General features: G+C 44.2%; 2 protein-coding genes across 3 annotated transcripts in view; one reads left to right on the plus strand and one right to left on the minus strand.

The window, feature by feature from the left end:
* LOC125892608 (cathepsin S-like) overlaps positions 1-13,481 on the minus strand; it is an 853,108-nt gene that overhangs the window by 604,143 nt on the left and 235,484 nt on the right. The gene's annotated exons all lie outside the window — the stretch shown is intronic.
* The window catches only part of bbs9 (Bardet-Biedl syndrome 9), a 244,923-nt gene that overhangs the window by 46,434 nt on the left and 185,008 nt on the right, over positions 1-13,481 (plus strand). For both annotated transcript variants that reach the window (XM_049582619.1, XM_049582620.1), the window contains exons 9-13: positions 3,299-3,428; positions 7,427-7,608; positions 8,052-8,128; positions 8,218-8,271; positions 8,898-9,000. In XM_049582619.1, the coding sequence (XP_049438576.1) occupies positions 3,299-3,428; positions 7,427-7,608; positions 8,052-8,128; positions 8,218-8,271; positions 8,898-9,000 (546 nt within the window). The remainder of the gene's footprint in view (positions 1-3,298; positions 3,429-7,426; positions 7,609-8,051; positions 8,129-8,217; positions 8,272-8,897; positions 9,001-13,481) is intronic.

Raw genomic sequence — 13,481 nt, forward strand, 5'->3', positions numbered from 1 at the left:
TCGTCCGTAGTGATCCAAGTGTCCTGAAGCCCCGACATAAAAAGTTGTCCGGAAAAACGTCATTTGAACTCTGTTTTTAGCCTCATTGTAGCCTGTAGCTCTGACTGCCTCTCTGGGCACCGCGCTCACGTGTGCACGCTTGTGTGAGACCAGCGAAAGCACGTGAACACACATGAACGCGGTGCCCATGTCTCACGGTCAGACTGCTCGTTTCAGCGAGGAGCAGATTGTGTAAAGTGAAGGAAAAGAGTTCCCAAAAAAAGCGCACTCTTAAATTGATTCAAATTTTTGAAGGTGGCTAAAATAAGTTTTGCTGCAAACCCGTCCTTAGAAGAACATTGTGTAGCTTCTGTGCTGGTAGATTTGGCTAATCAAAGACGTTGGCAGAATGCAGTACATAAAATTAGCACAGCAGAAACATCAGAGAGGTCAGAGCACTGTGTTAAACTATAGATCTTTAAATGTTTCAGTTACAGCTGAAAATGACAACAGAAATAAACAAGTTTGCAGATTTCACATATCTCCACAATTTCTGTTGATTACCAGTCGTTTACCGTGACATCACAATGATTCAGTCTGTGATGTGAAACTGTACCAACATGAGAACATTCAGTAGCAGAGGTCACCAAAGAGCCAGTAAACATTTCCAAAGACAGATGAAGAAGAAGATAAAAGATCTTCTTCTCTACCCTATTTATGTTGCTGCGCAGGTGAGGTGTAATGTTGTTCGTCTGTCCGTATCTCAAGAGCGCCTTGAGGGAATTTCTTCAAATTTGGCACAAACGTCCACCTGGACTCAAAGATGAAGTGATTAGAATTTAGTGGTCAAAGATCACTGTGACCTCACAAAACATGTTTTGGGCCTAACTCAAGAATTCCTTTGCTAGGTATGGCAAAACTTGAACATAAACACAACTGTTAAATTGAAATGATGACATTTTATATTCACAAGGTCAAACTGTGACATCATAATTTTCTGATAAAACACTTGTCTGTCGGGGCATCGGTAGCTTAGTGGATAGTGCCGGCCCCCCATGTATAGAGGTGATGCCTCGCTGCAGAGGTCGCGAGTTCGACTCCGGCTTGCAGTCCTTTGCTGCATGTCGTCCCCCCACTCTCTCTCTCTCCCCACCTCACAATCTTCACTCTGTCCTGTCCATTAAAGGCAAAAAAATCGTGAGTCTGTAATTCTAGTTTTTCTTTATTTATAGGATTATTTATAGGAATTTATTGGACAGAGTGTGGTTGAGAGGCACAAAGGGAACATGGCGGGAGAGAAAAAGGGAAACAACATCCAACAACTGTCCCCGGCTGCAATCAAAGCAGAGGATGTTGCGGTTACACGGTATGTGTCTCTGACAACTTTTCTCCTTCAAGGAATGATATCGGACACATCGGGGAGAGGAGAGGAGGAAGGGAGAGGAGGGGAAAAGGCAAACCGACGGGAGTAGTGGAAAGAGTGAAACTAGACGCAGATGGTTGGAAAATAAAGATGATTAAAGACAAATATAAAAAAGGAGAGGAAGAAAGGTGAGGAGGGAGCAAGAGCGAGGTAGAGAGGTCAGAGGAGAGGAGACAACGTGGAGGTTGAAGAGTAACGAGAGCAGTAAGACAGGAGCTGAACCTCGGCTTGAACATGACGGCAGAATGTAGATTGGACCTTTCTAATTAGGCTGTAATTATAATGCTGATGCAGTGATAGAAGGTGTGTGTTTGCTTTGATGTGGCACCAACACACACTCTGTCATTTTGACCCCTGCGCCGCACCACCCTGCTGACCGCTGTTACTATAACTTCAGCTGCGTGTGAGTGAGGCGTGTTTGTTTTGCGTGTGGCCGTCACCTCAGATCTCTCTAGGTGGTAGCTGCAGCGCTGGTGGGACGGACTGGACATTTGTGTGTGTGTGTGTGTGTGTGTGTAACATCAGTAGTAAAACACAAGTGGTATTTATATTTAATGTTTCTCCTGATGAGTCACAGGAGAAAGTGTGTATGTAACTTGAGTCATGTATACACCTACAGACACTGACCTTGTCTTTAAATGAAAGATTGAAATGACAGTAACATAACCAAACCACACGTGACATGAAGAGAAATGATTTTACTTTACAGGAAGTTGCACTCATCTTAAAGGGCAATGCCACCCACCACAGGAATGTGTTAATACTGTTCGCTTTGTGAATGCGCCGCTGTTTTCCAAAGCCAAACAATCAGACGAATCATCGAATCATCGCGGCAGAGTGAAGTTTACATTGTGGTACTTTATGAATCAGATTTTAACCTTCATTTGTTTTTTGTGATCAATCATTTATTATTTTCTGACTTTAAAATAGAACATGGGTCAGCGGAATAATTCCTTTTGATCTATTACAGTATATAATCGTACCTCTGACTCGGCCTCCGCAGGTCATACGACACACACACGCTGAAGTCTGATCAAACCTCGTACCTGAGAACAGGGCTGCACCGTACTTGAATTTTAATCATGATTTTTGCTTTTCACATTTAAATGAACATGATCAGCTGTGATACTGATGTTTAAAACGCTCCGCTCAAAGAAAACCCTGCTGCACATCAAATCAAGCGCTCCCTTAGCTTAGCTAACAGCAGCCTCTACTACAGGGAGCTGCGTGTAGCGTGTGCAGTGCCATGTTTGAGGGCACCTCAGCAGTGCCCAGGAAGCAAACTGGCACCAGTTCCCAGGCCACATCCCTGTGGGCTGAGCTACTGCCGCCACAAGTTATATCATAAACCAGTAAATACATTTGCAAACTACAAATCTGAGTGAAAAGACAGGAAACAAAGAGGGTCAAAGCTTTTTATTGTCTTGATTTTTACATCCTAGTTGCATCACTCACCAAGTTTCTTACTTTATGAAAGAGTTGAGCATGTTCAGGAGATTAAACTGAGCTGCTCTGGGGCACTAAACACTTTGGTAGTTCACTTCGATCCTTTTTTTATTCAGTAGAGTCCCACTGAAGCTGAATCCAGACTGACAAGTGACATTAAACAAGCAGGAAGGGAGAAGGTCATGATGGCAGCTTCCTGATTTACTCATGGAAAATCACAGAAATGTCTTTGAACCTAACATCACAGTCACATCGTTCTATCAAGTCTCTTTCAGTGTCATCCTGAGGTTTCAGTAATGTGAGCTGAACACTCATCCTCAAATGTAAAGAGTGTAATCAGGAATATTATTTTACCAAGAAGACGATCATAAACATGACTGTCCCAGGAGCAGATGATTTGATCAGGCTCTGTTCGTCTGTGTAACAGTTTTGTTTTCTGGTCTTTTTTAGTGACGGATGGTACAACCAACCTGTTGCTAGGCAACCACACCAACATGCTGCTGGTGTACCAGGATGTGACTCTGAAGTGGGCCGCCCAGCTCTCCTTTGTGCCCGTGGCCATTCGCGTCGCCAACTTCCCGTGAGTACGACCTCCAGCAAAACATATGAAGTCACAGTTTCCTCTGAGATAAATGAAATAACCTCCTGAGAGCTCCTGAACGTACGAGACAGTCGGCTGAAGGAACGACTTCATGAAGGAATCGCTACTGCGACCTCCACATCAGATCGGCCATTGTGAAATGTTGTAGATGTAAAAACAGATAAAGTGTGTAGCTTGTTAAATTATCCAGGTCACTCCTGTGTGTCTGTGTAGAGGAACATTAAGGATGTCATTAATAGAAAACCTTGGAGATGGAATTTATAGTGGGGACAAAATTACTTTGAAAACCGAAGGCTCCTCTCACATCAGAGCTCTATAAAATGCTCCCAAACCTTTTAGAACAACATCTGAGTCAAAGTGTGATATTTTAACCTGGTAAAAGCTTTTTGCTCTATACACATAATCACACAAGCCCCTATACACTGCCTGTTCATGGCGGGAATGTTGCGTCATTATTTCACATCAGTGTTCTTTACAAAAGGCACAACCGTGACACGGGGGAACAAAGTTGTCTCATCTCTGAGCTGGCAGCGGAGGTCGTAACGGCACTGAAACAACGTCTGTGTGAAAGGCACACCTGGCAGGACGGGATGACAGATGACACAGGTGTGACGTTTTGACAACATGTTAAGTGTCAAATCCACGCGGGAGATTTGAGAAGCAGCTGTTAGCAGAAAGCAGCTAACTCAAAGAAGAACAGCGGCCAAAACTAGGGAAAACACTGACTTCCAGGAGCTCCTTACCCTCCGAGCAGAGGACGAGATCAGCCGTCATATAACAGGGCTGTAAATGACTGTTACTGACATGTGATGTCATTGTTATTGTTTATAAAGGTGTCACACGAGAGGCTGACGCTTCTTTGTTACTCATGAAGCTTTCTCTGCTATAAACTAGTTTGTTTCACCGTTGTTGTAGCAGTTGCTGCACCAAGTATAAAACGCAGAGCCCTGGCAGAGCGCCTCTCATTAATAGCTGCTGGTAACATTAGCAAGCCTTCATCAGTGCCGGCAGAGACGCAGTGTCGCACACGAATAACAGATTTATTCCTCTTCTGTGGCAGTAAAGGCAACACATGGCCCCACTGATGAACGTGCTCCATTTAGGGTTTAACAGGATATTTAAGGCTGATGAACAGGAACATTAACTTCACCATCCAGCAGGAACTGTACGGTCACATTAATCCTCATTTGGACAAACAGCTTTTTCTGCTCTGGGATCAACATGTGCACAACTCCAACTGGATCCTGATCATTTTAGAGGACGAATCAGTCCTGTCATCATGAAGGGAATGATCTTGTGCTTCTTGCTTTATGGTGTTTTATTGTATCTTAGTCTCTGTCCTGTATTGTTTCGTTTGTATTTTCATGTTGAGTTCAGAGTTTTGTTTAATGTTTTTATAGCCATCGCATTGTGCGCACATGAACATTGTTTGACTTCTCCCAGAGATCCCTGCCTGTGCAGTGGTGGAGATCACTGTGCCAGCAGCAACAGGAGGGCGAAGCCAAACACCGTTCGTCTGCACACACTGTGATGCCACACAGCTGGTTCAACATCAGCAAAGTTTTCCTTTATATTCATTGTCTACTGTGACTTTTACACTGTGATCTGTAGCCTATAGTTCGGCTTTAGCGTCTAACTATCTTTGTCTTTTTAACCTGTTGTTGCTGCTGAGTCAGTTTGACATCCTGGATATATCCTTCAAACACAGACTGTAGACCCCTCTGTCTGCTGCTCTCTCACATCACTCTTTCATTTCTCCAAAAATATGATACTGTTTCTTCATCGTGGGCTCCATGCTCACTCTGACAGCTTGTCGGACCATCACAAAGGGGCGGGGCTTAGTGAAAGGTCAGTTAATTGGTTCAGTTGACTGCAGTCACCATCAGCACTGACTGAATATCCACTGATGAATTTCTCCTTTAAGTTTGATGTCTGCAACGCTCGTCTCATCAAGGGACGGGCAAAATCCAATGTGTGAATTTTGACAGGAAATGACCCGACAAGCTTTTCCAGCTCACTGACCAATCAGAGCAGAGCAGGGCAGGGCCGGCTGTAGCCAATCATCTGTGTTTCTCCAAACGACTCCAATCAAACCGCAATTTGATACAATTACAACACAAAACACAAACATGGCTGACAAATGATGGTGTGTGTGTGTGTGTGTGTGTGTGTGTGTGTGTGTGTGTGTGTGTGTGTGTGTGTGTTTTAGATGCAGAGATAGTGTGTGTCTGGGTAGCTGTTTGGTTTAGTTTGAGGCTGTGTTGTTTCAAAGCACTTGATAGTCATCGTCTTGTTCAGCGTGTTGGTGGGAGAGGAACACATACACACGCACTACAGCACACAAAACAAACACACACAGACCCTCAGGCAGCTCACAGTGAATATCTGTGATTTATAGCAGTCCTCGTCCAGAAGTCTTTGTTTTGTGTTTTTGGAGGCAGTATTGAGTTTTATTACTTAATTCAGCCGAGCTCGGATTAAATGATCATGAGACTTTCCAAAATGTCCTCACCAACTAAAGGTCTGCACATGTCCAAATTTGGACCCGAGCTGAAACAGAACTGTAGAAAACCAGATCCTGACACGCATAAATTCATGTTCCAAAGAAAAAGATCTAAAATGACTAAAAACACGCAGCAGCACGAGGAGACGTTTGTACTGTACGCTGCTACGTTTAAATTAAAGTGTCTTAAATCTCATCTGGATTTTATCCGAATAGAAGACATTTGAAATGACGTGTGTGTGTGTGCGCGCGTGTGTGTGTGTGTGTGTGTGGGTGGGTGTGGGTGTGTGTGTGTGGGTGTATGTTTCCGCAGCAGTTAAAGTGAAAGTTTTATGCCCCCACAGACACCCTCCTGTGCAGGTGTGGAGCCGGCCGCTGCTCTTGACCTGAACCCCCAGCGTGTGTGTGTGTGTGTGTGTGTGTGTGTGTGTGTTACTGCCTCACTGGACTGGAACTATAACACATCTGCAACCAGTTAACACACATACACACACACACACACACACTGTTTTAAATACATTATTGCATCACACAGCGTTTCCTACTGCGCTCCCTCTCTCCATCCTGATCCATATCACAAACTCAGTGTTCAGTCCTTCAGGATTTCACAGGCTTTTTTTGGGTTGTTTCAGCCTGAATCGCCTGATTTCACAGCAGCTTGGTAATCGTAATGCATATTGTGATGTTTATGGGTTTTTCTTGTGATCTTGTGATGAAATTCATACATTCATTCATCTTCTAACCGCTTCATCCTCTTGAGTGTCGCGGGGGGGTGGAGCCTATCCCAGCTGACATCAGGCGAGAGGCAGGGTTCACCCTGGACAGGTCACCAGACTATCATCATATCAGACAGACAACCATTCACGCTCACATTCACACCTACCTACTTATCAATTAACCTAGTCCCCAACCTGCATGTCTTTGGACTGTGGGAGGAAGCCGGAGTGCCCGGAGAGAACCCACGCTGACACAGGGAGAACATGCAAACTCCACACAGAAGGGCTCCCACGCCCGGGATTGAACCGGCAACCCTCTTGCTGTGAGGCGACGGTGCTAACCACCACACCACCGTGCCGCCCTGTGATGAAATTGGAAGGGCAAAATTATTATCATGAACATTCAGTGTTTCCCACAGAATTAGAATCTGTTTGTGATGGTGGGGTGTTAGAATCCATCGATCTGGATCGATATATCGATTCAGTGATTAGTGATCCAATACCATCGATGCAAAGTGAAAACATCGATCCATATCATCATCTTTAGGTCACAACTTCATTTTGAAATTCCGCATCACCTTTAAACAGCAGCAGGAAGATGACAAGCAGCTAAAGAAAGATGAGAAGGAATAAACAGCAGCAACTTTGGAAATAAACTTTTGTCAACAGACAAATTACATGCTGTGTGTTAACAATGATGTTAGGAGATAAAACATGACGTAATGTTATCTGCCTGGACATTTCTCTCCTGTCCTCAGGGAGATTAAAGGAGTCGTGGTCAGCCTGAGCTCAGACGGTCACCTCCTGTGCTCCTACATGGGGACGGACCCCTCCTTCTTCTCCACGCCCAAGGTGGATGCCAGAGAGGCTGACTATGAGCAGGTGGATGCTGAGATGAAGAAGCTGCAGAAGTTCATCAGAGAGGCCACAAGGACTCAGGGTAGGAGGCTGCTGCAAGTTTAATGGAGACTCTGAGACTCTAACCCTAACCTGAACTGGTCAGATAGATAGATAAAACACAAGTTACTTAATTTGAATTTTTGAAGTAAATAAAATTTCCCAAATAATCACAAATGTCCATCACCAGTTAGTAGAGCCCAAACTGCAGTTTCTTACGTAGTGTGACAAAGATCCAGAAAAACAATATTTTTCAGTCAGTTTGAGTTTCATGCTGTATTTAGAATGTCTTAAATGAATAACCAGTGTCTTTAAAAATCAATTGATTATTTGTAGAATTAACAAGTCACAAATAATCTGAAGATGTTTGCTTCCAAAGTAGCTCAAATTTCGAAAATGGGATCACCCATTGTTTGTATGAAACATCGACCAAGGAACATTATTGGTACAGTGTTTTGGGATAAAACTCTTCTGTTGTTATTTCAGACATCCTGCCTAAAGCTGAGGCTGAGGAGGACCTGATTGTTACAGTTGCTGTGTCCTCCAACATGGACAACCCATCGGTAAACACATAGACACATTCACACATTAACAACCAAATACTGTTCACACACACAGGTAGACTGATCATTCTCTTTGTCTCTGTCTGCAGCAAGCTCTGATCCAAGATATTGACGGCCTGCCCGTTCCTTCAGTAACCGTACAGGTGAGCTGTGGCTGCACATCACATGTCACATTACATACCAGGGCTGTCCTCATCGTCTCACCTGCTGTCTCATTCTCTTCCTCTTGCCCCCTTATTTTTAATCTCTACATTTTCTCTCATCTCTTTTTTCTCTGCTTTGTTTTTGTCTCCTCAACACATCTTGACCTGTTGTCTCCTCCTTGTCCTCTCCCCGTCTCACCCAGGCCCCCAGGAAGCGAGCTGGGTCTTGGAGCCAATTTTCATAGTGGTCAAACAGGGGTACTGCAATTTCCAAGTCCACCATGTAATGCAACTGGGCCCAAAAAGATGTTTTCACATAGACTTACAGTGTGAAAGAGACGTCTGTAGATCAGTGGATACATTAACCCCTGTAAAATGACGTCCAATAACATTTTAAAAGTCTAGATAAGATGCAAGATTAAATTATTTTCACCCCATTCAAATTAGCAGAATGCTAAACTGGAAGTAGCCGACTCAGCTGGTGGAAGTCTGTACTGCGCCTGGTCTGGTTTTTTGGCTTCACAGAGCAACTTTCAAAGGAATGAACGAGGTCCTGCCTTCAGTGCTGTATCCAGGTCACTTTATACATCCATGGCCTCACCTCTATGATGTCTGTCCCTCTGCAGGTGAAGGTGAAGGCCCGTTGTGTTGTACAGGCCTCTAAGCTGACCGTCGGCATCCAGCCTCCTCTGGCCGTCACTCAGGAGCAGTTTGTCCTGGAGCCCATGGGTCAGTTTGTATCAGATTTTCTATTTGTTTGTGTGGATTTCTTTGCATTTGTTTCTCTGTGTTGTCCTTATAGTCCACTCTGTTGTATTCATAAAGAGGATGACCTCATACAAACTTGTCAGCAACCAGTGATGTAAGAAACATTTAAAGACTTGTTCAGGTGAACTGTGAAATAATTTGAGAAAGCTAAATTAGAAACAGAAAAGACTAATTCTCCTGATTAAAGGCCAGTTTACAAAAAAAAAATTAAACTATTAAAAAATACTATGTTTCAGTAATCCAGTCTGAGGCCTTGGTTGGTCCTAATGTTCAGTCCAAATTATCTGGAACTGTGAGATGTTTACAGATCCATTCTGAAACCTCCCGATCTGCTCACAGGCTCATTGGGTCACCCTGATCATCACTGATAATTAGGAGTTCAAATCTGGCTGGTTATGATTGTGATTACGTCAGTACGGACTGGAGCAGCTCAACGTTAGCTAGCACTACTGTTGACGCTAATAACTAGGATTTCCTTAATGTTACATGATGAACCTTAGCATTACAGCAGGTTGATGCATCATGTCAGTCTCTGATTTGACTACATCTGCTCCCCTGTGAGATCACGTCAAGTGGTGCATTTATGTTTCCTCTGGCACTATATTATTTATTCTCTCTGGTGAGTGATTAGCGTTATTTTTAACTTTTGCAGTGAGTGCATGTTTGAGATTCGAGAGAAGAACATGTGTGAAGTTTCTCCTGATGTTTGTGACACAACCAGATTTCAAAATCAATTTCAAAACTCCTTTTGAAAGATTTGTTTCAGAGATTTCTGCTGCTATCACAATATTACAGATGTGAATTTTATTTCACCCATGATGATCACAGCACTCAGCTACTCAACAGTGATTTATCTTTCCAGAGTCAGAGTTCCTGTTACTCCAGATAATTCACAGAGCTTCTTACTTAATGCTGAAAAACACAGCAGCTGTTGACAGTAAACTGGATTATTTGGGGTGAAAGGCAACATAGACGAATATCCCAAACGGGCTGCATGGCTACATAAAACTAGTGTTGATTGAGAAGATATGATTTTTTTGAAGTTTGGGTGAACTGACCCTTTAAATAAAGACTGAAAGTAGATGAAAGAGAAGAAGGACTAACTGCACTCTTGGTTCATCATCACGTCCTCCTCCACAGTCTGAACACACACACACACACACACACACAAACACACACACAGGGAGTGACTGAGTGAGTGAGAGGTGTGTGTCGGTGTGTATTTGTTCAGCCTTTATCAGCCTTTCACACTGTGTGTTCAGTCATCTAGTTGTTGGGGAGACTCGGTCACCTCAACCACACGGTGGTAACTTTGATGTGAGTCACCCAGACACTGTGCACACACAATCTGCTGACCCCAAACACTGATATCAGCTGTCGGCTCATTAAAAGAACATCAGCCGTCCTGTAACACGGCAGTTTGAGCCGAGGCTGTATGTCCTCTGTTTCCTCTCTTTGACTCTTTCCACCTTTTGTGTGCGAGCGTAAATTTACAGAGTGTGTAATGTAAACCAGTCGGGGAGGCTTTTATCAGAGGCTCCTTACAGGACCATGAGAACACACTGCTTTCAAATGTGTGGCTTCAGTGGGAGTTAAACCTCTCACCCTGGTGGTGCCTGTTGACGTACATGAGGAGTGGGACTCCTGATGCTGGCTGTGTTCGATCACACCTCCAGTTTGTTTTCTGTGGTCTGAGCTCAGAGCAGAAAAGTTTTCTTTGTTGCATTTTTTGCTTTAAGCTGCCAAATTATAAGCAAATCTCGACGTGGAAAGAAAAGTGACTCATAAGCATCTTAATTATTAGACAGAGTTTCTGTGACCCATCCCGCCATGTTCAACGTGTTTCTAAAGACAAATAGGTCCAGTCTTTTACACTCGCTCCTCTCGTCTCTCTGCTGTGGTTTCCAGTTGAGAACATATTACTAAGAAGCTGAGTATGAGCATCAGTCCAGACTTCTGTTGTTGTAGTTTTGTTACGCTCGGCTTTCCAAGCTGCCAGATGTTGACATTTGTCTGTGTTACCCAGAATGCATTGCATTTTGTCACCTCTTTGGCGCAGTTGTTTTCTGGACTGAAACATGTCCGCCAGATTTCAGATGCCTTTGTTCTTACTCAGTAAAACAAACTGAACTGAGGGCGTTTTCAAAACTTTTAGACTTGATGTATGAAAGTTGAAGGCACATTCGGACTCCCAAAAACAGTGGTCATGTTTTGCATTCAGCAAGCTGCAGTGAGCTCAAGATGGCCCACACCCTTACACTTGTACATTGAAGTGAAGGTTGGAATCATCTTAACATCTGTAAACTTCACCAGCAATCATTTCATCTTCCTGGTGTGAATGAGGGCTCAATCCCAGTACACTCCTCGACCCTACCACTCAGCCACCTACGCCTCCAGTCTGTGTGTAGATGTAGGATGTCCTGATTCCTCTTGGAATAGAGGGGTGGGTGAAGTGTTCACAATACATGGCCTCCAACAGATGTTCCACTGTTGTTCATGGCATATGACGCCTGAAATTTAACTAAAGTCCAACAGCAAAGTTGCTGCACTTGTTGGCACTCCTCTGACATCAGTGCAGACTGGCAGGGTCAGAGCATGGGTTGTCTTCAGAGCATCATAAGTGGCCTGGTAATGAAGCAACTTATCCTCAGAGAACAGTTCACAATATATCCTACGAAATGCACACACAGCAGTTCCTATGATCTCCTACGAATTAGCATCCCAAGAATGACGTTAAATCCTTAACAGAAAGTTACAGAGGTCAGGTTTAGGCAAGGAAACAAGCTGATGTACCTTAAAACAACTAGAAGTTCATTCAAAGTCCACATAGTACCAAACCCCCGTCTCCTGGCAGAAGTTCTGTGTTTTGCGACCCATCCGCCACCCCAACCTGCCTCCTTACCAACTGCTCAGGATCATGTTTGCTCCCATCAGCACATCGGTCACATGATCGCAGCCTTACAAAATACACGGGTTATGCACAAATTTCTGGCTCATGATGAAGTAGGGCGTGCACAGATTTGGGTGCGTTGGGACTTGTTTGGTCGATCAATACCGTGAAACTTCAGTTGTGTATGAATCCCAAGCGTCTATGACCAGCGTCCATCAACAACTACTGATGATGTTTCAGGGTCTTGAAGGGTTTTCCTGTTCAACAGGGGAAGATTTCAGCCATGACTCCTTTGTAACTCTAATCTAAGGGGCAAAGTAGCACTTGAAAACATGGGATTTTGGTAAAAATAAGAAATTGAATTGAGATAAGATCTTTGCACAAAAGACCTGTCTAGTGAGGCTTCATCCTTGTACATCTTCTCAAGGTAGAAATGTGCTTCCTTTTGAAGAATCTCCTTCATTAGGATGAGCCGTCAGCAGGCAGTTAGGACAGTGAAGCACTAATAAGCAAATGGGACAATGTACAAAAGCAATTGCTCCAAACGTTTGTGTGAATGTAGCTTTGTTGCTTCCCCCTCATCATCAGAGCCAAGGACATGAAGTGATCAGTTTTGTATTTTCGTACTCGTACTCGTACTGGTCGTCCTCCGCTTATCCGGGTCCGGGTCGCGGGGGCAGCAGCCTCAGCAAAGAAGCCCAGACAGTCCTCTCCCCAGCCACTTCCGTCAGCTCTTCCGCGGGAACCCCAAGACGTTCCCAGGCCAGCCGGGTGATGTAGTCCCTCCAGCGTGTCCTGGGGCGGCCCTGAGGTCTCCTCTCGGTTGGACATGCCCGAAACACCTCCCAAGGGAGGTGTCCGGGAGGCATCCTTACCAGATGCCCGAACCACCTCAACTGGCTCCTCTCGATGTGGAGGAGCAGCAGCTCTACTCCAAGTCCCTCCCGGATGTCTGAGCTCCTCACCCTATCCCTAAGGCTGAGCCCAGCCACCCTGCGGAGGAAACTCATTTCGGCCGCTTGTACTCGCGATCTCGTTCTTTCGGTCACTACCCAGAACTCGTGACCATAGGTGAGGGTTGGAACGTAGATCGACCGGTAAATTGAGAGCTTCGCTTTCTGGCTAAGCTCCCTCTTCACCACAACGGACCAGTTAAGCGCCTGCATCACTGCTGACGCCGCCCCAATCCACCTGTCAGTGTCCCGCTCCATCCTACCCTCTCTCGTGAACAAGACCCCGAGATACTTAAACTGGTGGAGGAGTTTTGTATTTTCATTTCTTTTAAAACGTTTGTCTCATTTAAAGTATTTTTCATTTAATTACTTCTGATTTAGTATTGTACTGTATAAATACAAGTTTTTATGTGGGAGGAGAAACACTGTTTGGACATTTAATTAAAATGAAAACACCCTGAATTTAAATTTATTTTTCACATCCCAGAATCTTTGTCTCAACACTACAGGAATGTTACTGCTGTAAAACATTCTGTCAGATTGTCTTGTTATTAACAGAATTATCACTGTGAGGTTAGAAATCCCACTGGAGATTATCC

This window comes from Epinephelus fuscoguttatus, linkage group LG8, assembly GCF_011397635.1.
Source record: "Epinephelus fuscoguttatus linkage group LG8, E.fuscoguttatus.final_Chr_v1".
NCBI classification, from domain to species: Eukaryota; Metazoa; Chordata; class Actinopteri; order Perciformes; family Serranidae; genus Epinephelus; species Epinephelus fuscoguttatus.